At 36.4% G+C, this 25,142-nt stretch overlaps 3 protein-coding genes across 6 annotated transcripts in view; 2 read left to right on the plus strand and 1 right to left on the minus strand.

The window, feature by feature from the left end:
• Positions 1–7,918, plus strand: part of iffo1a (intermediate filament family orphan 1a) — a 13,737-nt gene extending 5,819 nt beyond the window's left edge. Inside the window, exons 5-9 of the mRNA XM_051873604.1 lie at positions 22–212; positions 322–439; positions 2,097–2,189; positions 2,278–2,408; positions 4,481–7,918. Of these exons, the coding sequence (XP_051729564.1) occupies positions 22–212; positions 322–439; positions 2,097–2,189; positions 2,278–2,408; positions 4,481–4,637 (690 nt within the window). The 3' untranslated portion in view covers positions 4,638–7,918. The remainder of the gene's footprint in view (positions 1–21; positions 213–321; positions 440–2,096; positions 2,190–2,277; positions 2,409–4,480) is intronic.
• Positions 7,919–11,846: 3,928 nt separating this feature from the next.
• vamp1a (vesicle associated membrane protein 1a) lies at positions 11,847–20,386 on the plus strand. The gene is made up of 7 exons (XM_051872756.1): positions 11,847–11,972; positions 12,120–12,217; positions 12,454–12,469; positions 13,577–13,706; positions 14,220–14,378; positions 17,820–17,871; positions 18,662–20,386. Coding segments are annotated over exons 3-7 (360 nt in total). The 5' UTR covers positions 11,847–11,972; positions 12,120–12,217; positions 12,454–12,467; the 3' UTR covers positions 18,679–20,386.
• A 107-nt stretch (positions 20,387–20,493) lies between these two features.
• On the minus strand, positions 20,494–24,935 carry si:ch211-288g17.3 (chromosomal protein D1). 4 transcript variants are annotated; one of them, XM_051872755.1, is made up of 2 exons: positions 24,876–24,935; positions 20,494–23,061 (listed from the first exon to the last, which is right to left on the minus strand). In XM_051872755.1, exon 2 carries the CDS (start codon positions 22,990–22,992, stop codon positions 21,811–21,813), a length of 1,182 nt encoding a protein of 393 aa, XP_051728715.1. In that variant the 5' UTR covers positions 22,993–23,061; positions 24,876–24,935; the 3' UTR covers positions 20,494–21,810. The 4 variants fall into 4 exon arrangements, with proteins under 4 accessions (XP_051728715.1, XP_051728713.1, XP_051728712.1 ...); XM_051872753.1 differs by lacking the exon at positions 24,876–24,935 and adding an exon at positions 24,425–24,586; XM_051872752.1 differs by lacking the exon at positions 24,876–24,935 and adding an exon at positions 24,420–24,585.
• Positions 24,936–25,142: the final 207 nt, after the last annotated feature.

Raw genomic sequence — 25,142 nt, forward strand, 5'->3', positions numbered from 1 at the left:
ATTCCTATTACTGTTTTCTAGCAAGTAGCCACGCCTCCGTCAACCTTGAATCGCCGTCCTCGAAAACCAGCACCACAGACAATCAGAGGGAACGATAGTGACGAACCAGTCAGCATCTCTGAAAGTGAGGAAAGTGGGAATAAGGAGGTGGACCTGTGTTGCTCATCAGCCAATCAGATCAACGAGGAGATGCAAAGGATGCTCAACCAATTGTAAGTGCGCCATTGAATGTCTGAAATTTCAGAGAATGTTGTTATTTTGAAAACCACACACACTTTTCAAAATAATTTGAGAGAATGAGTGTTTGTTTTTATGCCCCAGACGCGAATGTGAGTTTGAGGATGACTGTGACAGTCTTGCGTGGGAAGAGACTGAGGAAACTCTGTTACTATGGGAAGATTTTCCAGGATACACCTTCAGTGTTGAGAACCAAGGAGAGGTACATCCGTCTTTAATTGGTTTCAACTCCAGTGATGGACTTTGGAAATGACATTGGCATGATAGATTTATATACACTGTAAAAAAAAATTTTGCGGCCTTAAATTTTTAAGTACAATCAACTTGGCTGTATAAGTTATTTCTACTTAAATAAAACGGTTGAAACTTGTATAACTTTGCAAATTGAAAAACTTATTTTGATGAGTTAAAAGTAAGGTAAAAACTAGGGCTGTCAAAATTAACGCATTAACATATGCGATTATTATTTTTTAGTTTAAAGGATTAGTTCACTTTCAAATTAAAATTACCCCAAGCTTTAATCACCCTCAAGTCATCCTAGGTGTATATGACTTTCTTTTTTCTGACGAACACAATCGGAGAAATATTAATAAATATCCTGAAATATTAATAAATATTTCAGGATATTTATTAATATTAATAAATATCCTGTTCATGCAAATGCTTTTAAACCATTCAAGCACAACAAGACTCAAAAGAGAACTGTGTGGCTGTGAATATCCTGTCTGTGTGACACAGAAAGCCACTTCAGACAGCGCTTGAAAAGACAAAATCTCACAAAATTATGCTAAAATGCCCATTTTGTCAAGTATGCTCGTAAGCACAGTTTTAAATGAACGTAAAGAGTTGTGAGAACGGAATGCGTGTCAGATCCGCGTCATGTGTGGCAGATCTTAAAGTGACAGCAGCCTAATAAACCTGTTTATGTGAAAATTGTTTTAAGTTTTTTTTAAGCCTAATAAATGTTAAAATTGATAGCTTTCAATTGTACTGTAATGATGAATGGCTATAATTAATGGATAAAATTTCATAGAGACATCATTAGTAGTATTGATATCTGTGATACTGGCCTTAATTCATAAAAAAAAGATGGCATTAAACAAATATTTAAAATATACTCTCATTATGTTGTTTCTACATTAATGTGGAGATTAATTGTGAAATTATTACAATATAAAAATATATATTAAACACTTTAATGTTAGCTGTGGTTTAATCATGATTAATTACAAAAAAATGTGTGATTAATTAGTTATTTTTTTTAATCAATTGACAGCACTAGTATAAACATATGTTGTCATGACTTATTTATCATATCATTTTTTACAGTATGTGAAATTAATCCAATTACATCTGGAAAAAACAAATGTGCATTTGAACAGCTGAACATGCAGACTCATTTAAATATCCAAATATAAAATGATTTTCATTTGCATAATATTTATTGAAACCAAGTCATCAAATCTCATTTTTTAAAAAAAAGTTGCGATTTATACATTGTAAAATGTATTTAGCTTTATTTTTGTACTGTTGATTTGTTTTTTTCATCCAAATGTTCCTAGCAGGCCCCCCCAAAAATACCCGTCATATAAGCATAATATGGAAACGGTCACGCTAGACCTAATACAGTTTTGTGGTTTCTGTTGGCTCATCGGTTTTGCTATAAACGGCAAACGAATGAGAAAAAACACTGAGTCGCCATTTTAACTGAATTGATACACTTCATCTAGATGTCTTTCTCTCTCTCTCTCTCTCTCTCTCTCTCTCTCTATAAAATATTTCCATCATGTAGAAAAAAGCTACAAGACATCTCAAAAATAACAGTTTTTTCTTTTGCTAAATCACACTGTCTCACACAGCAAGACGAGTCCATAGAGAAGGTGATAAAGGACACAGAGTCCCTTTTCAAGTCCCGCGAGAAGGAATACCAAGACACCATTGATCAAATTGAGGTAAAGAGTTTGTGCTTGTGTCTAAAAATCTAACTCTGTATGTCTTTCTATTACTTTAAGTTTGTTGTGTGTTTGTCTGTACCCGTAGTTGGAACTGGCAACTGCTAAGTCAGATATGAACAGGCATTTGCATGAGTATATGGAGATGTGCAGCATGAAAAGAGGGCTGGATGTTCAAATGGAGACCTGCAGACGATTAATCACTCAGACTGGAGACAGGTACACACACACACACACACACACACACACACACACAAGGACTTTGAAAGAAGACTAATCATGATAGTCATGTTGTATAGGGTCAGAGATGCTCATAAATAACTACTTCAAAAAGCTTTTTTTTAGACATCAAAATGTTTGTAGTTAATGGACAGTTTATAAATGGACAGTTTATAAATATTGCTGATGTTGCACTGTAAATTAGATTTTTTTTTTCTAATAAAGAAGTTAAAAAGTGCATTTAAGCACATTTTATATAGCCTGTTAAATGTCAGTGTTCCTGTAGTGGGACACTTGGCACGTTTTGTACTGCCTTTTTACCCTATCACATATTTTAGTAATGATCATAAATTAGATACCATTCGAAAGCTTAAACACTCAAAATTCATCCTGTGAAAACCAGTTTGAAATTGAACATTGCATTACCATGGAAATGCTACTTTAAAAACCTTTTAGCAGGTTCCATTTTTGTGATATCAAATTCAAATTTGGAACATAACTTGGTTAGACGTATGACTTTGATTTTGAACATTTTTAGAGTCCAAATTATTTAGTAAAACAAATTGTGTATAAAAAAAACCTCAGATCTATGCTCAAAAAGGAAGGGTGGCAGTGAACAGGTTAATTATTACCTTTTTGATCACTATCGACTTGACCTCTGTCAGTTTTATTAATTGAAATAATATATATAACATAATAAAATGAGTAAAACAAATAAAAAACAATAAAATATGTAAAAAACAAAGCATTCTTAAAGTTTTAAAGTCCCCCTGCAATCACTAATTTTATCCCATAAAACTCCTCTTTGATCATAAAAATTACATATTTAAACATTTTTTTCCTGTGAAAATGTCTTCATGCCTCAAAATAGCTTGAATGTAACTCTACACCTTTGCTTCATTTAGTATACGCGGATCAATGAATATGCAAATTAGTCCCCGCCTCCACTCAATCACACCAGCTCGGACTACCTGATCCGCTCAGTCAACTGTAGTTAACGCTACATGGTGCCTAGTGAAATATTGGTTTAATGCAGCCATATATTTTTTAACCAGAAACTGATTCAGAAGAAGAGCGAATCATACAGGGTCATCTACAAGTCGATGTATCAGAATAGTAATGCAGTTTATGTACCGCTCTCTAAAACGTCAGACACATAGCCTTTGATTGATATGATTAGCCTTTGACTTGGCTATATTATCAAATAGCTAATAATGTGTTTTACTAATGTTACACAAACCAAATTCCCGTTCTCAGAGTCAGATAGCTGCCTTCTAAAAATCAGCATCCTTAGAAACGCTTTGAACATCATAGAAAGTCAGTGTAGAAAAGCCCTACCTTCCGGCAGATGACCGTAAGCTTAGACACATCTCGCAGTTCAAACAAATAGGGCTGGGCAACAAACTCAAGCTCCTCTTCTCTTATATTGAAATCCTCTGACATTTCTTTTTGAAAAATAACATTTTAGACTTCTAATTCGTGACCGGTGTTTTGTTTTGCTCTATTCTATGCGCTTCCACGTTAGTCAGTATGTCGGGTCAGAGGTCACTCTTCCGCCGCAAATCGATGCGTACAGCCATCTGCCGGAAGCTAGTTATTTTACTTTATAAAGTTTTAATTATGGATATTTTTCTTACAAAAACTCAATGCTTCGGTTCAAAAGGCCTTTATTAACCCCCTGAAGCTATATGGATTATTTTTATGATGGATGGATGCATTTTTTTGGGCTTCAAAATGTGGCTCTCCATTCACTACCATTGTAAAGTTTGGAAGAGCCAGGATATTTTTTAAATATATCTCAGATATAATATACCTAGGATGGCTTGAGGGTGAGTAAATCATGGGATAATTTTCATTTTTGGGTGAACTAACCCTTTAAAGCATATTAAAAGCACCAAATAGACATATAAATTATGGTAACAATGGCAGCTTTCATTTTAAAAGATGATGTGAAAGATGACATAAGTGTGTTCTCAATGTTATTTTTGACCCCTTCACCTTTTGTTGCTTACTGTGGCGGGTGAAGCCATACACCCACTGTTGTCACTTATTACATCTTCCTTCCTTCACAGAAAATCCCCTCTTCTCGTTTCGGCTAATGTAGAGGAGGGAGAGAATGCGGAGAAGGAGAGGAAAAAAGCAACTGCGGCAAACTCTGACAGTGCTGAACCGTATTGTGACATGCAGTCAAACTCTTCTGTCCCGGACCACACATGGAAGAAGGCTTGATAGCTTTTATGCCCCTCCAGTACCACAATAATAGCTGCAATTATAAACATATGGCAGTGATTGTTTCATAATAGAGACTGTGATGCTGCAGCAAGACTCACAGTAAACGGGTTATAGTTACCTTCTGAAAGCCAAGTAACCTTGTGTGGTTTCACTAGTGCCCTCTATTGGAATACACCATTAATGGCCATATAAAAAGCATCCATTGTGCAATTTCAGTATGTAGCACTATATAAAATTCTGGCCAAAAACATGAGGGCTAATGTTATATTACTCTTTATACATTACATAATTTTATTAACAGTTTATTTTTATGCAGATAAACACCTGGATTATTCCTGTTATGTAGTACCTTTTGTAATTTGTCATTTAAAGGGTTGGTTCACCCCAAAATGAAAATTCTGTCATTGATTACTCACCTTCATGTCGTTCCACGCCCGTAAGACCTTCGTTCATCTTCGGAAGACAAATGAAGATCTTTTTGATGACAGAATGCTGTCAGATTTCCTTCCATTGACTGCCTTTGTAACTTCCACTTTGACGCTTCGAAAACTTCATAAAGAGATCGGAAAGCAGTTTAGTCCAAATTTTCTGAAGAGAATCGATCGCTTGTTATGATGAAAAGATTTAATTTAGGCTTTTACTCGCATGTAAACACTGATCAGCAAAAATAAGCAGAAGCTCAGCCAAAAAGGCTACACGCCCGAGATCAAAACTCTTCCGGAACCTCTTCATTTTGGGGTGAACTAACCCTTTAAGAAATATGCTCTGCTTATACTTAAGCACTATTATTTACACAGTAGCAAGAAAATTAACAAGAAAGAGCTGAATTGAAGAAATGAGAGTTAGCTTACATACATCATTTTGATAAATATTTTTTTTTATACCAATTCCAACAAGATTGAATGTTTTAAATTAAGACAAAACAACTAATACTCCATTGGTTATATTTTTGCTTTTGTTTTCCTGTTAAAAATGATGTCATGGAGAATGATGTCATTCAGGAACTGGCTTTTGTTAGATAAACACACACACAAAAAAAAAAAAGTAATCAAAAATAAAAAGCACATGTTTTGTTTGATACATTTTAAATAGAGAGCAAAAAAAAAAAACATGAAGAAACACCTGAAATGTTTCTTAATAAATTATCATTGTAGAAGTTTTATTTAAAATTCACTCAAAATTGTGTATGAATTTTACTAAATTAACTATTACTAAAATACCGCATAGTAGGAATGACTCACCCCAGCATTAACCACAAGGCACTTTTTACAAAAACAATAATTAATTTTTTCAATCAGTCACAACAATAGGGTTTTTTAACCTTGGATACTGAAATAATAAGAGCAAGTTATTAATCTCTAAACAAGCACTTAGCAGTTTCTGCATCAGCTACCAATAATGCCAGCAATATGATAAGTGATATAGGTCTGCCTGTTTGCAGCTCTGAGTAGAGATAATTTTGGGAGCAGAATTTAGCACTGAACACTTTGGCGTGAAGTGCACAATGAAGTGTGTGGGTGTCTCTTTCATTTACTTTTTTAATCTGTTTTTTGCTGTGGGTGAAAGCCAGATGACTAATCACTGGCCTTATTCTTTGACTGCATTTCTAGGTGAAATCTTTAGCATTGAATCATTACGCATTGTAACATGCCCTTGATCGCTTAGCCTCAGTAAATGTCTTTAGCCATTTAGTTGCATTAGCATTAGTCAAATAGAGATGCTCAAGTGAATCTCAATAGAGTGCCAGGGTTACAAAAACAGATTACAAAAGTCATTCATGAAGTGCATCTGGTTAAAAAAAGCCGAAATGGCAAGTGAATTCAGTGTAAATAATAGGTTGAAACAAATTGGTTAGTTAGGTCACAAAAGTCAATATGCAGTGAGTCATTATGCACTTATGCTTAAGCGATGACTGAACATGTTAAGTGCTGCTGAGGGCGATGCATTCCACATTATTCCTCTCTCCACGCTGAACTTCTCCTAAGCTATTTATCTATTTATGTATTTATTTGTTTGGTTGTTTAATTATTTATTTGAATAAAGAGGGTTCTCGATATCAATCACAATTTTAGCCGAACAATTCAAGACTTCTGAGTTAGGAACACAGAGTTCAGTAGTTTAAGTTTCATTTTAAAAAGAATAAACTGGATTCACCTTAAAAACATTATGTAATCTCAACAAATCATTGACAATGATAACACCTTCATAAATAGGCTAATTATGAGTCAGTATGCTGTTTAAAAAAAAAGATCTTGCTCTCTTCATGTTTGCTTTACCTTGAGTTTTGTTTCTATATTTCTCAAATGATTAATCTCAACTAACATATTTGTATATAAAGGTGCTTGAGAGATTTTTGAAAGCCTGATTTTTAATGTGGACTGGAGGGTTTGGAAAGTCTGTTGTATTTATACTTTAAGACTCTTGCTGAGGCGTTTACTTGCACATATCTGCTTCACAACCTTCATAATAAGGATAATAATGTCTGTCTGCTTAAAACTCTTAAATCTCAATAGCAGCAACAGATGATATATATGATCTTGTAGATGTAAACCATGGAAGCATTAGAGCTTCTTCTGTAATAATTCAGTCATAGCTTACAGTAAAGTACCATGCCATCTCATGCAGCAGTGTACCTTCTGTTAACATGAATGTAAGTCAGTCCATACTGCAATGTACAGAACAAAGTGATATTATGCCTTTTATTACAGTCTAAGAACATGGGCTCACATGGTCCAGACTCTCAGTTTGTAATATGATGTTAAATTAAGTGGTTAATATAAAAAGGAGTAAATGTAATTGAAAAGATTATGATTATCAGTGTGAAAAAATATGAATAGGATGTGGAAGAGGGGATTTTATTACCCAAAGAACAGGAACAAATCAAAATTTGTTGGTTCTGTGAGGCAACATTAGAAAAGGGCTTCTATGTGCAGATAGTTTAGGAATGTTTTTGTGCAATAGAGTATTATTTATTAAATAAAATATGAAAATGTTCTCATTCTAGATATCTGATATCTAGATCAAAGAAACTTGTATAGATGGTCTCAAACAAGAAAATGAAAAACTGTGTACAGATAGCAAGGTGGATAAGCTGAAAATAAATTATTTTATTGAAAATGTTGCTTATTCATTGGTTCTGTAAATATGAAAATGTTCTCATTCTAGATATCTGATATCTAGATCAAAGAAACTTGTATAGATGGTCTCAAACAAGAAAATGAAAAACTGTGTACAGATAGCAAGGTGGATAAGCTGAAAATAAATTATTTTATTGAAAATGTTGCTTATTCATTGGTCTTGATTGCATGAAGTTTCCACCCCCCCCCCCCCCCCCCCCCCCAATCTTACTTATTATTAAATAAACCTTTGTATAAGGGGAAGAATATTTTTCAGTAAATTTGTAGTTTGCATTAAATTTTAAGCCATGACAGCAGCGCCTGTACTGCTTTTTACATGCATTATTATTCTCGTTAATTTAACACATTGAATATTTGTGTTTTAAAAATCACTTGGTCTCACAACAGGATCATTTAAGTGAACTACTACAAGTTTATTTAAAATGGTGATGACCAGAACATTCAACATTTTGAATGATGTATATATATATATATACAGTATCTCACAAAAGTGAGTACACCCCTCACATTTCAGCAACCATTTTATGATATGTTCTCAAGGGACAATACTAAGAAATGAAAATTGGATATACTTTAGAGTAGACAATGTGCAGCTTGTATAGTAGTACAGATTTGCTGTCCTCTAAAAATAACTCAACATACAGCCATTATTGTCTAAATAACTGGCAACAAAAGAGAACATGTCAAAACTGTGTCCAAAGTGTCAATATTTTGTGTGAGCACCACTGTTATCTAGCACTGCCTTAATTCTCCTGGGCATGGAATTCACCAGAGCTGCACAGGTTGTTGCTGGGATCCTCTTCCACTCCTCCATAATGACATCACGGAGCTGCTCTACCTTCCGCTTGAGGATGCCCCACAGGTGCTCAATAGGGTTCAGGTCTGGAGACATACTTGGCCACTCCATCACCTTCACCTTCAGCTTCCTCAGCAAGGCAGTTGTTATCTTGGCGGTATGTTTGGGGTCATTATCATGCCGTTCGTCCCAGTTTCTGCAGGGAGGGCATCATGTTCTGCTTCAGAATGTCACAGTACATGTTGGAATCCATGTTCCCCTCAACGAAGCGCAGCTCCCCAGTACAAGCAGCACTCATGCAGCCCCAGACTATGATGCTACCACCACCATGCTTGACTGTAGGCAAGACACAATTTTCTTGGTACTCCTCACCAGGGCATCACCACACATGCTGGACATCATCTGAGCCAAACAAGTTTATCTTAGTCTCATCAGACCACAGGATGTGGTTCCAGTAATTCATGCTCTTGGACAGGTTGTCTTCAGCAAACTGTTTGCGGGCTTTCTTGTGAGCCTGCTTCTTTCTGGGAAGACAGTCATGCAAACTGACTTGATGCAGTGTGCGGTGTATGGTCTGAGCACTGACAAGCTGACCTTCCACTTCTGCAACCTCTAAAGTAATGCTGGCAGCACTCATGCATCTGTTTTTTGAAGCCAGCTTCTGCACCTGACGCACAGCACAAGGTCTCAACTTCTTTGATTCAACTTCTTTGGTCTGTTCCGAGTGGAACCCGTCTTGGAAAACCTCTCTCTATGACCCTGGCCACTGTGCTTTGTTTCATGGTGTTATCGAACTTCTTATAGCCTAGGCCATCTTTGTGGAGATCAACAATTCTAATTCTCAAATCCTCAGAGAGTTCTTTGCCATGAGGTGCCATGTTGAACATCCAGTGCTCAGTATGAGAGAATTGTACTCAAAGCACCAAATTTTAACTGCTCTAATACAAGATATACACATTTGTATGGTCCTGTCAAGCAGACAAAAACATGAACATGATGAATAGGACATGTGGCTTTGCATGGTTAATAGATGTAGAGCTGTTATCACTTAGGGTGTACTCACTTTTGTTGTGTATGTTAAGTTTTTTTCAGAGGACAGTAAATCTATACTGCTATACCAGCAGCACATTGACTACTCTAAAATATATCCAAGTTTCATTTATATAGTATTGTCCCTTGAATGTTGAATATATATATATATATATATATATATATATATACACTGCCCAGCAAATGCTTAAAGGGTTAGTTCACCCAAAAATGAATGAAATGACAGAATTTTCATTTTTGGGTGAACTAACCCTTTAAGAATCTATGATTGGTTCATTATTGCAGTAATTATTATGTTTCTAGCATGTTATATGTTTGTCAACAGTTCTTCTAACCCTAATTGATGGAGTGTATAGCTTTTCATTTCTTAAAAAACTATGTAGGAAAACGTAACATGGCCATATTCCAGGATGACAATGTCAAGATTCATCAGGCTCCAAATTGTGAAAGAGTGGTTGGGAAGGGAGCATGAAGAATCATTTTCAGCATGAAGAATCAGAACCTCCGAGTCCAGACATTAAATTCATTGAAAGTCTTTGGGGATGTGCTGGAGTAGACTTTACAGAGTGCTCACCTCTTGCATTGTCAATACAAGATCGTGAACAAAAAATGATGCATATCTTGATGGAAATAAATGTTGTGATGTTATTTCCATCAAGAGGTGCATCAGTTTTTGGTCAAGATCTTGTATTGACAATGCAACAGTCAAGCACTCTGTAAAGTACTCCAGCACATCCCAAAGACTGTAGTTTCAAAGAATCCTGAATCCAAAAATTAGACCTTCACCTAAACTCTAAACTAGGGGTCTCCAACAGTGTTGCCAATTGCTTTCAATTGAAACTAGCTAAAACTGGTTGCTAAATGTCGCTATAGATGACGTCATACTGGTGAGTCCACTGATCTATATTAATATAACTATAAATCAGTGGGTGAGTCACAAAATCTAGATAAGGTGTGTCCAAGAAGTTGCTAGATTTGTCACTAGGCTTTTGAAAAAAGTCTCAAAAGGGGCGGGGAAGTCACTAAATCTAGCGACAAAATCGCTAAATTGGCAGCACTGGTCTCCAAACTCGGTCCTGGAGGGTTGGGGCTTGAAGGGATACAGCTACGGCCAGATTGTCCTACTGGGCATGAGCACATCAATATTGTAATTTTTATCATGTTGAACAACAATACTGTACTTGCATTATTGTAAGGGTAGGTTTATGGTTGGGGTAGGTGTAGATGTTAATAAAACACAATCTGATAAGTAGCAAATTTAATTTATTGTTATTTTATGGTTTGATTTTGCGTCACTTCTAGCCGTAGCTGTATCCCTTCTAGCCACAACCATCTTAGAGGGCCACTGTCCTGCAGAGTTTAGCTCCATGCCCCAATTAAACACACCTGAACCAGCTAATCAAAGTCTAATTAGGCAGAGGCTAAAAACTTCCAGGCAGGAGGCAAGTTGGAGCTAAACTCTGCAGGACAGTGGCCCTCCAGGACCGAGTTTGGAGACCCCTGCTCTAAACTCTCATATGAGAAATGTTTTATTTGATGACAGAATGATTCATCCACTATACCGGAAAAAAACTGCATTTCCTTGATTGTCCTATCTGTTTCCAGCTCATTATATTTGCTGATTGTCTGAGTCACAGTTTCGCCATTAGTGGTCAGCTCTTTGGCCATAGTTTGGGCACAGGGCTGAATATTTCTCTCACTGATTGGTGCTGTGAGCTCAGCAGTCATTATGGTGATGCTGTTTCCACAGCGACCGAACTGTCTGTAGCACTTTGCTGAGCTTTGTTATTGGCTGCACTGCTTCCGTTTGCTTATGCAGCCAAAACGACACTAATACTAACCTATATGTCTACCCGAAGAGGTCTTAGCAGAGGGATTATTTAGGTATATTGCATTTCAAATAGAGATTTTTGAGGTATATCATCTCTTCACAGCTCAGAAGGATTTTGACACTTTGTAAATAAATCAAGCATTGCACAAGTTGTCAGTGAACTGTGATCAGATGTGCAGATGCAATCAGAAAGCTCCAGTGCATCACTTCTAAGATGATGGCAGTCTAAGCATACACCCTTTTTCCTATGCCTCTCTTCTCTTTCTTACAGTTAAAATCCCAGACCTGTGAGGGGGGTTGAAAGTGTAGCTACACTGTGCTCAACCACCGCAGTGCTGTCCCGTTAACGTTACCGCGAGGGGCGGGAGGGGTGGTGTGCGTGAGAGTGAGAGAGTGATCGTGATCTTTCTTTCTCTCTCTCTCTCTCTCTCATCCCTCCCCTCCCCTTCTCTCTCACTCAGGCATACATAGCCTACACTTTCATGCGGACACGGGAGGACTATTATTATTTCGTCCAGGTCGTTTTAATCTGTTCTAGAGAAGCGTTTATCATGCTAATGTTTCTTGGTTTACTGCTATTTCCAACAGCATAACAAAAGTTGAAGCCTGTCATTTTAATTAAGTCGTCACTTGACTGCGTATGTTTTTTCTATACGTGTTCTCAGGAGGATATATAGTCGCATCAGTGTGAAAACTGAAAGAAGCTCTTCATAAAGAAGATTGGATTTGTGTTTCGAGGCTTAAGTCGCCTGAGGCTCTGTCGGTAATGCAGCACTTTTTGTGATGACGCGGTCTATACATTGCTTCATGATTCCATCCTCATGGGAATATTATATACAGCATTGATATAGAGTTTATTACGAGGAATACATAGGGTTTTTTCTCCCTTGTTTATGTTTTTATCGTCAATATAGGAAGTTTGGCTTTTGACTACTAATCCTCTCTCTGTCTCTCTCTCTCTCTCTCTCTATCTGCATCCTTGGTGACGACGATTTTAAGCACCTGCCAACAAAATGTGAGTGCACTGTTTTTGAATAAATATTTGAGTTTTTGTTTTTAAATCACTTTTTATGCTTTAGATGTAGGCTACGAGTTGTGGTAGGCTATTAAAACGCAATTTACTGTGTTCTCTGTATCACATTTAGCAAAAGTAATTCAGCGTCTAAGGTTATTTTCAAGAGAAAAAAATCTCTCAGGATTTACAGCTGATACATCATAAATTGCGTAGATAGACTTTAGTGCTCTGCTCCATCTATCGGAAATTAGGAGAAACTGCATCGAGAATCCTATTAAATCAGGGTTGTACAGTAAGCACATAAAACTTATCTGCATTAAACAGTGCGATTTAGGCGATGCGGTCAGTTGATGTTCGTCTCGCGCAACCCAAATCGACTTTTAGCGCCCTTATAAGACAGTTAGGCCTGTCTCATTCACTTACATAATCTTCAATTTTAAACAAAACACTAAAGTTAATTATTATTGTGGTATGTATATTTATCGACATACATCCCATGCTAATCCTACCAAAGTGCTCGAGCAACTGCTGTTTCCATATTTAGCCTACCTCCAGATGCTAACGCGACGTACGCGTGTTTTATTTAGCGTAGGCTACTCTGACTAGCTTTAATGAATTGTTCGACGATGAAAAACGCGTTTTTTTCTTTCAAATAAAAAACTTTTGTTGTTGTTTTTATTTCCTTTTAGTAACCTCAATTAGACCCCAGAACCCCTTACGTCTTTTAATCTTTATAAGAGATATAAAGCTTATTAATGCTAAAACTGATAGCTGCAGGGAAGTGTACTATTCAATAAAACTCAAATAACAATAAATAAAACTTATATAGCCCTATAATTCATAATAAAAAAAAACAATTTCATTTACAATGTCTATCAGGCTTTTTAATTAGCTTTATTGCATCATGGCCTACTGAAGTGAGGCCTGATTCAAATTAAATTCTTCAAATTAATGGCATACATTGTTGTCTAAGACTAATGTAATGTAATATTTGTTTAAATGGCCTGAACATTTTACAAGTCTCTAAATGAGCCCTTTGCAGAGCCAGTGGTGCAGAGAAAGGCCCAAAACATATGCCTTCTCAACCCCTGTCTCCTCTGCCCTCAGGTCTGCCCCAGATGCCGCTGCAAGCCCTGGAGCCCCAGGAGCCCCAGAGGGTGAGGGGGGCGCACCCGCCGCACCTCCCAACCTCACCAGCAACCGTCGTCTTCAACAGACACAGGCCCAAGTGGATGAGGTAAACCCTATCAATATGACCTCAAGTAAGAAAATGAAAAACAAGTTGGATGAGGTGAATCTTCAAAAAAGGGTAACATGTAGAAAAGCAGGAATGGTTATTATTATAAATAAAACAAAAACAGAAGAAGAGATATTCTGCACAGTTGGTATAAATGTTGGATTTCGAGTACAGGCCTATGGTTAAAGGTAACAATACAATTAATATATTGGACGTGACTATGTATTAGCAAAACTGTTGATTATAGTAGTGAGGGAGTAAAAGCTGTCAAAGCGAGATAGACTTTTAGAAGGACTTTCTTGGAACCATAAAAATTTCATGAAATCAAATTTTGAGGTACTAGCCAGGCTCTCATACAATATTCATCCTATATTGCTTTCAACGTTTAGTGTCTATGAAGACATTAAAAATTTCCATTCAAAGTGGCTTTTAGTTTCACATTGAATCTCACTGATGCCATGCAATGACGTTGTGTTGCTGACGTCCATGTCTGTCTTCTGTAAATGTATTCAGGTGGTTGACATCATGCGAGTGAATGTGGACAAGGTTCTGGAAAGAGATCAGAAGCTCTCAGAACTGGACGACAGGGCGGACGCACTCCAGGCCGGAGCATCACAGTTTGAGAGCAGCGCTGCTAAACTGAAAAACAAGTACTGGTGGAAAAATGCTAAGGTGCGCTCTGGGAAATTTAACTGCTGGGGTCTGTTTATTGACATCTGGAGTTCTTGACCTCAAGTCCCATTTTAATTAAAGGGATAGTTCACACAAAAGTGAAAAATTCTGTCATCATTCACTCACCCTCAAGCTGTTCCAAACCTGTATGAATTTCTTTCTTCTGCTGAACGCAATAAAAGATATTTTGAAGAATATGGGTACCAAACAGCTGATGGTCCCTATTGACTTCCATAGTATGGAAAAAATACTATGGAAGTCAATGGGGACCATCAACTCTTTGGTTACAGTCTTCAAAACATTCTTCAAAATATCTTCTTTTGTGTTCAACAGAAGAAAGAAATTCATACAGGTTCGGAACAACTTGAGGGTGAGTAAATGACAGAATTTTCATTTTTGGGTGAGCTATCCCTTTAAATCAATTTTATACCTATAAATATTCACTGTTAGAATTAAATCACTGAATACAGATTTGACCTCATTCATGAAACATAAGCACAATGTATTTGTGAACTGTTATATAAATTGTCACATTCACTTCAATGCAGCAAACAAGAATGGTTTACGAAAGATCAGGGTTATTATAGTTAACTTAAACTAAAACTAAAACCATAATTTTTTTTTTTTTTTGCATGAAATAAAATAAACGTCAACTGAAATAAAATAAAATATTAAAAACTTAAACTTATTTTATGTATTTTTTTTATTATTATTTTATTTACAGCTAGTTGCCAAGTCAACATTTCTTATTTCCATTTAGTTGATGTACTAAAATAACTAAATCTAAAATAAAAACTATAGATTTTTTTAATTATAAAAATGACAAAAACATTAAACTAAAATTAAAATGAAAACAAAAAACTAAAACTAAAAAAATCTAAATATTAATAAAAAACTATAATAGTACTTTAATTGTACTAAAATAACTCTACAAAGTATTTACACAAAAATTCATTAAAGAAATCCTGTTTGCTTTAGATTTTTTAGTTTACTTGTTATACCAAATAATATTAAAAATCAAGATTAAAAAATCAAAATGATTATATTAGACTCTGTTTGAATGATTGATTAACCTATGAATTTATAGTTTAGTATCAATAACTATTAATATAAACTAATAGAATAAATAGTGCCTCCTTTGGTGTTTCTATATTTCTATATTCTATATGTATTCTATATAGCAGTAAAGATGGCTCACGGGGCAACGCTGACTCAACACTAAAGCAGGAGCATTCTCATTTAGATATAACCTGAATGCAGCCCGGCCCATAAGTCACAGCGCTGGCCAGCATTTGAGATATATTAGGCAAGTTGCAGTTGTGACGCATGCTTATGTACTGCAGTAGCAGAATGAGTCCAGCTATTCCTGAGATGATCAGGCAGTGACCATCTTGTTAAATTTTTCATCATCTATTAATAGAGAGCTTTTTTGGAGCGTGACTTGCATATAAATGTTTAAATATTTTTAGATTATAAATGGAGAATTCATATTATAATTTAATGTACTAATTTCCCTTGCCTTGTTTTAAATGGAGATCTTGTACAAGCCTGCATTGGTCAGTCTGGTCCTCTGACAGCCTCACTTTACATATTACATTTTTATCTCTCCATCCAGCTATCTGTCAATTCATCCGCTCGGCATAGATTTATAAGCTCCCCCTCATTCTCCACCCCTCCAGATAGCATAAATTTATTGCTCCCTTCCACCAACCCCCCACCGCCCACCCCAGATGGCTGAACAGCTGCCCGTCCAATCGCATCTCTGAGTGGGGTGGGGGAGGGGGTGTCTAGTCCCAATCTGGATTACAGCATTTCTGGATTAAAACCCAGATGTGATGATGTAACCCACTCTAATAATTCCTACTCTCTCTCTCTTTCACTCCTCCTCTTTCATTCCCTTTTCCGTATCCACAGATCCTCCTCTTTTTATTGAAACGTCCCACTTTTAATCTCACTCATCATGTTCCGCCTTTCCAACCCAGATTGTTTTATCATTCCCTCTCCTTGTTTACGCATTTGTTTACTCTTACTGAAGCCTTTCTTTTTGTAACTTTCCTCTGTATTTTTAGTGGAGCACATCCTTGTGAGAGAGAAATGTTGATTCTTAAAGGAGATCCACATTCATACGGGTCGATTTTTATGTCTTTTTGTTTTATTTATATATTTTAGATAGCATTTTAAATAGTCCTGCGGTGTGACAACTGAAAATGAAAAGTATAAAAATTCCATGTAGTCTCTCAGTTAATATGAGGTCAGAAAAGCTGCATGAAAATCATTTAAAAAATAATAGAAAAATGCGTTTAAACAGTTTTACATGAAGTATAGCATGTCATACCCTTCACCAAAGTATTTTTTTAAGAAATAGAAAAATGTAACTAGGAAAAGAGAAAGTAGAAAGATGCTTTAAACATGTTTTAGTATCACATCCTTTTTTCAAAGATAAAATTAAAGGGTTAGTTCACCCAAAAATGAAAATAATGTCATTTATTACTCACCCTCATGGCGTTCCAGACCCGTAAGACCTTCGTTCATCTTCGGAACGCAAATTAAGATATTTTTGTTGAAATCCGATGGCTCAGTGAGGCCTGCATAGCCAGCAATGACATTTCCTCTCTCAAGATCCATTAATGTACTAAAAACATATTTAAATCAGTTCATGTGAGTACAGTGGTTCAATATTAATATTATAAAGCGACGAGAATATTTTTGGCAGAAGAGTAATATGTAAACTGCTGGATAAGTAAAATATTTATAATCTAATAACCTGTACATCACTGATAAAGGGAAATGTTTTTTTAATCTAAAATATTCAAATTAATATTCTAATGAATGTCTTAAAACAAATTAAATATTTTGGAGAAACTAAATGTATATTGCAATTAATTTTAATATTATTTCTTCATTGTTTATTTTAGTGCTGTAAAATTGATTAATCACGATTAATAGCATCTAAATAAATATATAAAATATATTGTAAATATATAATGTAACTAACCCTGAACCAAACCCTGATCCTAACCTTATAGTAAGTACATGTAGTAATTAATATTATACTAATGTATAATTACACTGTTACAAGGACACCTTAAAATAAAGGGTTACACTTTATTTTAAGGTGTCCGTGTTACAGTGTAATTATATATTTAAGTACTGAGTAATAACAATTAACTACATGTACTTACTATAGGGTTAGGTTTAGGATTAGGGGTTGGTTTAGGGTTAGTCGCATGTATAGTTATTACTACAGTAACTACATGTAATATGTGTAACAAGGACACTAAAATAAATTTACCAAATAAAGTTTAACCTCTTTACACAAAGATATATACAATTGTATTGTATTTATTCATGAAATGCAATCTTATTACTCAGAATTGATTCATTAGCTTTTCATATTTAGAGTTTAACTGTATTTCCCCCTTTTTTCTTTTTCGTTCACAGATGATGATCATGATGGGAATTATTGGGGTCATCTTGGTGGGCATCCTTTTCAGTAAGTAGAAACCATAATGCAATTTCACAAACACCAGTGTTGGTTGATTTACATGTAAATCAAACAGTAAAAATAGAATTTTGATCTTTATTTACTTGTATTCCCAGCATAGGATGTTTTGCCATCTTGCATTTTGATCTGGGATTAAGAATTAGAAAAATTCTACAAATCTTGTGTTGCAGCTGCTTCAAGCAAATACTGATCAAAGAATAGCTGAAGGGCCCTCATTTATAAAATGTTGCATAGAAACCATCCTACATTTGATATAAGATAATTTCTCGAAAGTGCGTATGTGTGATTCAGAAAACGAGCATATGCGCAAAAAAAACGTGCGTACGCCTCTCTTCCAAATGTGGAATCCATAAATCGCAAATGATCTTCGAATGAAATCGTTCGCAGCTGAATGCTTTCAGGTCTCCGCCTTGTAAACGCCCCCTAATTAATGTCATTTGCATATAAAAGAGCAGCAGTCAACGTCCAAATCCTTTACTTCAGAATGGTGAGCGGCAAGAATTGCTTAGATTTCCAAAAACCTGCCTTACTCCAAATCTGCCACAAGGAAAAGTGCGTACGTCTGCTTAGACCCTTGATGTGGCATTAAGCACTTTTCACGACAAAGAATGTTTTTATAAATCTGATCGTTGGCGTGGATTTTATCATACACACGTTTTATAAATGAGGCCCAAGATCTAGATTTATACATCAAATTTAAAAGCCTAATTTATTCCTGAATCAGCCTGGACTAACCAATTTCAATTATGTTTTTCTCTTTTCTTATCTTTTTCGACAGTGTACTTCTACTACTGAGCCTCTCGTGGGACACACAAGGACAGGAGACCCTGGCTTTGTGTGAACTCCACCCCTCCTTTTCTCCCCACCAATGCCTTTCATTGAATCCACCGTGTGTGTGCGTGTGCGTGTGTGTGCAGTCATTGACGCAGTGCCTCTCCCTCCCTTTGTCTGTCACTGCATTTCTTTGTACCTCTCTTGAGTGCTTTGCAACAGTGCCCGAGCTTACTCAAAAACTCCTTCGGCTAGGACGATCTACGTACGGTTTTCGATTGGAGAACGTTTTGGTCCTTTTCAGGGCAAAAACAATGGGTGATGCAATAATATAGATTTCTAATGTTGTCCAAATGAACCCATGAATAACTAAAGAGGGAGAATGAAACGCAAAGATCAGTTTGACTTTAGGATCAAGTCATGCATTTATGCACAGAAACAAAAGTGTACTAGTTTACACAGAAACAACTGTTATTACGGTATTAACAAAGTGCAACTGCAATGAGAAATTGCAGGAAGTAAAATTTAATTTTTTTTTTTTTTTTAGCCCTCCTCCTTATAGATTCCTAACAACAACTTGTTTTCTAACATACCTGATTTCCTTACATACCTGATGGACCTTTAAAAACCTGAATGATTTTAAATAGAGCAGTTACCATGTGTATTAAATGTCTTAAAGTGACTATTGATCTAGTATATTTCCTTCCATATCATGTTAAACGTTTCTTGGATGGTGCAATTTTAAGATTTTAAAACATTTAAAGAGTATGAGGCAAGATGTTTTACTTTGCACTTAGTCTGCAGTCGACTTAAGGAGAATATCTGATCATAAATTGATGCTTTGTTCATGTCAGCCAGAAAATCAGTGGAGTCTGGAAGAACAAATAGGGATGGGAAAAGAAAAACGTATTATCAATGGTATTATATATATAGAGAGAGAGAGAGAGAGAGAGATTTAAGATTTTAGCTGTGACCACAATACAAAATAATGTGACAAATTTGGTTTAAAGATTTTTTCTATGTTCTATTTTTTTTTTTTTTTTTTTTTAGTATTTCTATATTTGAGATTATTGTGACACAAATGTGTGGTCACATGGAATTCAGCATCTTAAAATATGACCCTTAAAAGAAAAAAAAATGGGTAAAATGAATGACAAACTTCTGACTTTACTGGCACCATGATGTTTTAGGTTGAATGAACAACTACTGATATGCAAACTGAAAGATAACTGATAATGTGACTAACTTAATGTATTTGTAAATATTTGGGAGCGGATACGTAATCAGCACTGGAGACGACAATGTTCAGGGATGTACCTCTGCATGTGTTTGTGTTAAATATACATGGGCACTTTAACCACCTTCGTAATAATGATTGTAAGTTTAAGAGGACATTTTTTGGGTATTAAGGACATATTGTCCAGCACCTAAATCTAAGAATACTTGCTCTTGTACCATCTGTGTGAATAACATCCCCTACATTAAGCATTAACCCAAATTGCAAACCTAATGCAGGGCAGTGAATGTCATTCCCTTAAAAAAAAAAAAAAGCACTCCTGAATACATTGTGTTTTATGCAAACTATTCATTTGTAAATATGTGCTTCAGAGATGCATAAAATAACAGATCCTGTCCCTGATCATTTGGAGCCAAGCTGCTAACTCGTGGTTCATTTTAAAGCATGTCTGCTTGCCCACCATGTGCTGATTCTAATAAAGTGCTGATGCTGTTACTTGCTCCTCCCCCTCTGGAGTTTTTATTTGGGTGCGGGTTGGGAAAGTTCTGAAACGAGTGTCGGAACAGCTCACACGCAAAACATAAATGAATGTCGCAACAAGGCATGGTGAATATGGTATGATTTAATTGGTTATTAATCAGCAACAATGCTCATCCAAATCACAAAGTGAAATGATTCATACAAAGCGGCGATACAGAAATGTCTCGTACTACAGCACAGATGAGTAACCTAATTAGAAAGCGTGTACATGAAATGCACATAATGTCTATTGAACCATCATGTCTCAACAGTAACAGTTTTATTAACATGAAAGAACATTTCTAGATGCGAGATTTCAGCTAAAACAATCAGCATCTACTGGTACATACAGATTAAAACTAAATCATACATGAAAATTAATCAAGACAAGATCTACAGTTTATAACAAGAGAAGTCTATACGGTTTTACACAAACTAAGCAAATCAACGGGGGGGGGGGGGACTGGTTAAATGAGGAAAAAGTTCAAAAAGACAGCAACAAGAATTGTATATAAAAAGCCATACATGATATGAAAATAAAATCAGGACCCATAAGCCTATTGTCAAAGCGGAATATTAATGTATTCACATTTTGAAAAACAAAGGCATGTTTTAAAAAAGAAGCAATCACAATATTTTAGCAAAAATGAGGGGGTGCAGTAAACTAAGCACTCAACACCTATAAATGACCAAACTATCAGGCAACTCAGATGATAAAAAGAATAAAATAAGACTGTTTCACTATAAAACACTGAAGTCGGCGGGGTTGATTTTACAGAGTTGAAGTATGAACGAACGGACCATGATAAAAGAAATAAAACTACAGCAAAGACGCACTTAACCATCATCCTCGAATAAAACCTTCTGGGCGATTTGAATTCAAAAATTAGCCTTGATTTTTTTTTTTTTTTTTAAAGAGCCTGTGCACATGGACTACTGTACAGGTATGAAGATACTATCTGAAACAGTCTGGTTTGGTAGTTGCTTTGAAATTATTGGCACAAGCCATTGGTAACAAATAAGGTGTGCTTAGCAATGGAACCGTTAATTGTGCAACATCATCGTTTTGGATCCCGTGATGTTAACAGGCTACATACTTGTCCTTCGATTTTGCATGCTTAAAATTATGCAGACATTTTCTTTCTTTTTTACATGCAAAAAAAATACAAATAAAATAATAAAATAAATCAATTGTGCTCAGATTGTGAGCAAACATTTCGGTTAATAATGAGCTTAAAAATAAGAGAGAGAGAAAAACAATACAGTCTGGCATGGCAGGCAACACCAAAAGCACACTTATCAGATTAAAAAAAAAAAATAAAAATAATAATAATTGACATAGCCTATTAAAACCCTTCGAAAAATATACCCACCAATTTTCAATGAAGCCCCCTATCTTTTTATTTCTTTTTTTTGAATTTGCCCACCATTTCGTTCTCACTTGTGTTGTTCACTTTTGAACAATCGATGGCGTCTTCGACTTCGTCTTCCTCTTCGTCTTCTGGGTCTGCGTCGTTCTCGCTCGCCCTGGTCTCTTCTTCTTCATCGTTTTGATTTTGCGACGAGTCGTCAGAGGTGCGGGATTGTTTGGGAGAGGGCGCGTCGGTATCCTCTTCTTCCTCCTCGCACCCTGACGCCGAGGGGAGTTTTTCGAGCACGACAGCCAGTGTGACTTTGCTTGGACGACCTCTCTTACGACGTGGAGCGCCATCGGCGTTCGACCCTCCTACAGCTCCACCTTCTGAGGTACGAGCCTGGATTTTGCCTGAACCTGGTGGTCGGCCTCTCTTGCGGGGAGAATCTCCATCTTTCTTTTCGACAAGCTTGACTTTCTTGCCAGTACCTGGAGGTCGGCCCCTCTTTCGAGGAGTTCCATCTGCGTTTCGTCGAATGACCTTCAGTTTAGTGGCAGAGCCTGAGCCTGACCCTGGGGGTCGGCCTCTTTTTCGAGGAGATCCGTCAGCCCGTGGAATCTTCTTCACCTTGTTGCCTGAGCCTGGAGGGCGGCCTCTCCTTTTTGGGGTCCCATCTGAGGACTTGGCAATCGAAACCTTGGTAGAACCTGCGGGCCGACCCCTCTTTCTCTTCATCGAGCCCGCCGGCCTCCCTCTCTTTCTTGGAGAGCCATTAGCGACATCAAGGCTGATTTCGCCACTACCTTGTTTATGTCCTCCAGTGTCGCCAGATTTGCGAGGTCTTCCTCGTCCCCTTTTTACCGCGGGGCCTTCAGCGATGGGATGAATGCGGGGTCTTCCGAGAGGCTTTGACAGTTTCCGTTTGCGTTGTAAACTCAACCTGTGAAGTCTCTCTGATTCTTCCTCAGGTGTGAGCGGGATCTTTCTCGGCCTACCAGGCATTTTTATCTTCTTTGGTCGACCACGTTTCTTCACCTTAGTCTTTATGACTATGTCAGGAGAAAAGAAGTCCACTTTTTTCGATGGCCTGGCATTATGTGTCGGCGCTTTCTCAGCAGTGAACTTCTTATTGAGTGACCCTCGTGGTCTGCCTCTTCCACGTTTGGGTGGATGGGTGCTGCCGTTGGGCAGAGGGCTCTCAGATCCTTCTTTATTCTCAACCTCCATCACGTTGCTGCTTCTCGCTCCAAACTTCAGGCGTATCAGTGCCACGCTTGTCTATTTGGTGCGGAGACTCTGAAAACAACACGACGAGAGAGGGAAAAAAAAGGTTTACATAAAGATACAAAACATTATTTGAATTAAGTACTTGAATAGACAACTTTCAGTAACCTCACATTGTTTTCCCGCCAAATCCAGAATTTACTATTTCCATAAAAAAATATTTTTACGCAAACGTATGATAACAAAGGAAAATTGTCTGCATACCCTGTATTTTCATGGGGAAAAAACCAAGTTATTCTCTCTCTTTTTTTTTTTTTGGAGAATAAATTGAGTTCGGTTTCATACCCAACCTTTTTTTTTTTAAAACTTTATTTTAGAAGGGAAATAAGTTTACTGCTGCAGACCTAGACAAATGAAAATTATACCAGAAAAAAAAGCACACTTGAAACCACAAATAAATTAAAATGAAACATTATTAGACTTTACAGTCCAGGTTAAAAAAAAAAAAAAAAAACACACGTATTTATTTACAATATATTATTTTTTATAAGATTATTTGGACAAGGCTGTAGTGTTTGATGATAAAAATAAGAAGCAGCTTGTACAGCTTTACTGGTTTTTTTATTCATAACAGATATAACTATGTTAAAACTATTAGGGTGTTTATATTTTAGTTTTAAAAAAATCTATTTATAGTATTCATAGTAATAAAAAAAACACGGAAGTAAATTAAGTTTCTCAACTGCATTAAATGGTGTTCTGTAGCTAAAAATCAAAGAACAAAATGTCTACATTAATATTAAATATGTGCAAATATTTAAATATGGAAATGCACTCACTGAAAACCATTTTTAAGAATGTAAGGGGTATAAGGTGCATTGGTGTTTTTTAAAATAAAATTTTGGGAGCAGTTTATTTTAAAACGAATCGATTGTATCGCTGTTTGAAGACACTAGACAATAGAAAAACCCATCTCAGTATTTACAACAGAGGACCATCAGCTACAGAAGTTCGAGCACGTTGCTAGCGTACTTCATGCATGCTTAACGGATGCAAATGGACATCTTTATCAGCATGAAAAAAATGCATCGTTTTATACCGCGAGATCTTACACATTACAAAAAAATTGACAATAATATTCTACTTATGTTTAAAATTTTATGGAGCAACAACGCAAAATTTGAGAGAATAATTTCAAAATACACACGATTTCATGCAGTATGACACGCATAAAAGAGCGGATGCTGTAGACTGGCTGCCATCATGTACAGTGAAGCCCGCGAGCTTTTGTAGTTCCAGGTAAAATGTGAGGCACTGGCGATTTTTGTTAGCTGCCTGCTAACCCGACTAAGACAACTTTTCAATGGAAAAAGAGACGGCTTTCATTCGTTCGATATTAAAAAGCGGCAAATATTCGAAACACAACGCACCTTACTCGTAAAGGGATTTCACAACAGCAGAGATGATCTTTTTCATGCATTCGACAATATTTTCGATGCAAACAGCATCGGACAGTGGGCGGGCGACTGTGATTATTTGAAAGGCAATGCCACTTCTTCCTCGTCTCTCGCTCGGCGCCGACGGTTTACGGCACAGCGCCGCCTACTGTATTGGAGTGGGCAAGCGCGAGGAATTAATGTGTGAGTAAAATTAAATAAACAAGTTGTGTGTGTTAATGTAATGTGACAGATCCAAATCATGTTAGCTATATTACTGTATCGCTAAAGAACACAAGAGTACAATAACTCCAGTTATGAGCTGCTGAGAAGTAACATGCAAAAGTGTAAAAATGAATAGGCCTCGTATGTAAAGGTTCTATTAGCGTTTTTTTTAAAGATCTATTTTTACTTTTTGAAAAGACATTTGTTAAATAACATAAAATGCACCTATTGTATGATAAATACAGCTAGGATGGCTAGAGATTTCACATCTGCCTCTGCATTCACACGCGCACACACACAAAAAGGACTGCCCGCCCTTTTTAGCCAATCAGAAACGCGTTTTTCTTTTCAATCATTTGCCGCGTTTCGCTTTGCTAACATCCGGTTTGCTAGTATATCTTGGGGGCGGGATTTCAGGGAGAGGGTTCAGGTTGAAAGAGAAAAGAATAAAACATTCTAAACATTACAAGGGGTAAAATAATCATAGAAATA

The sequence above is a fragment of the Ctenopharyngodon idella genome, chromosome 19 (genome assembly GCF_019924925.1).
Source record: "Ctenopharyngodon idella isolate HZGC_01 chromosome 19, HZGC01, whole genome shotgun sequence".
NCBI lineage: Eukaryota > Metazoa > Chordata > Actinopteri > Cypriniformes > Xenocyprididae > Ctenopharyngodon > Ctenopharyngodon idella.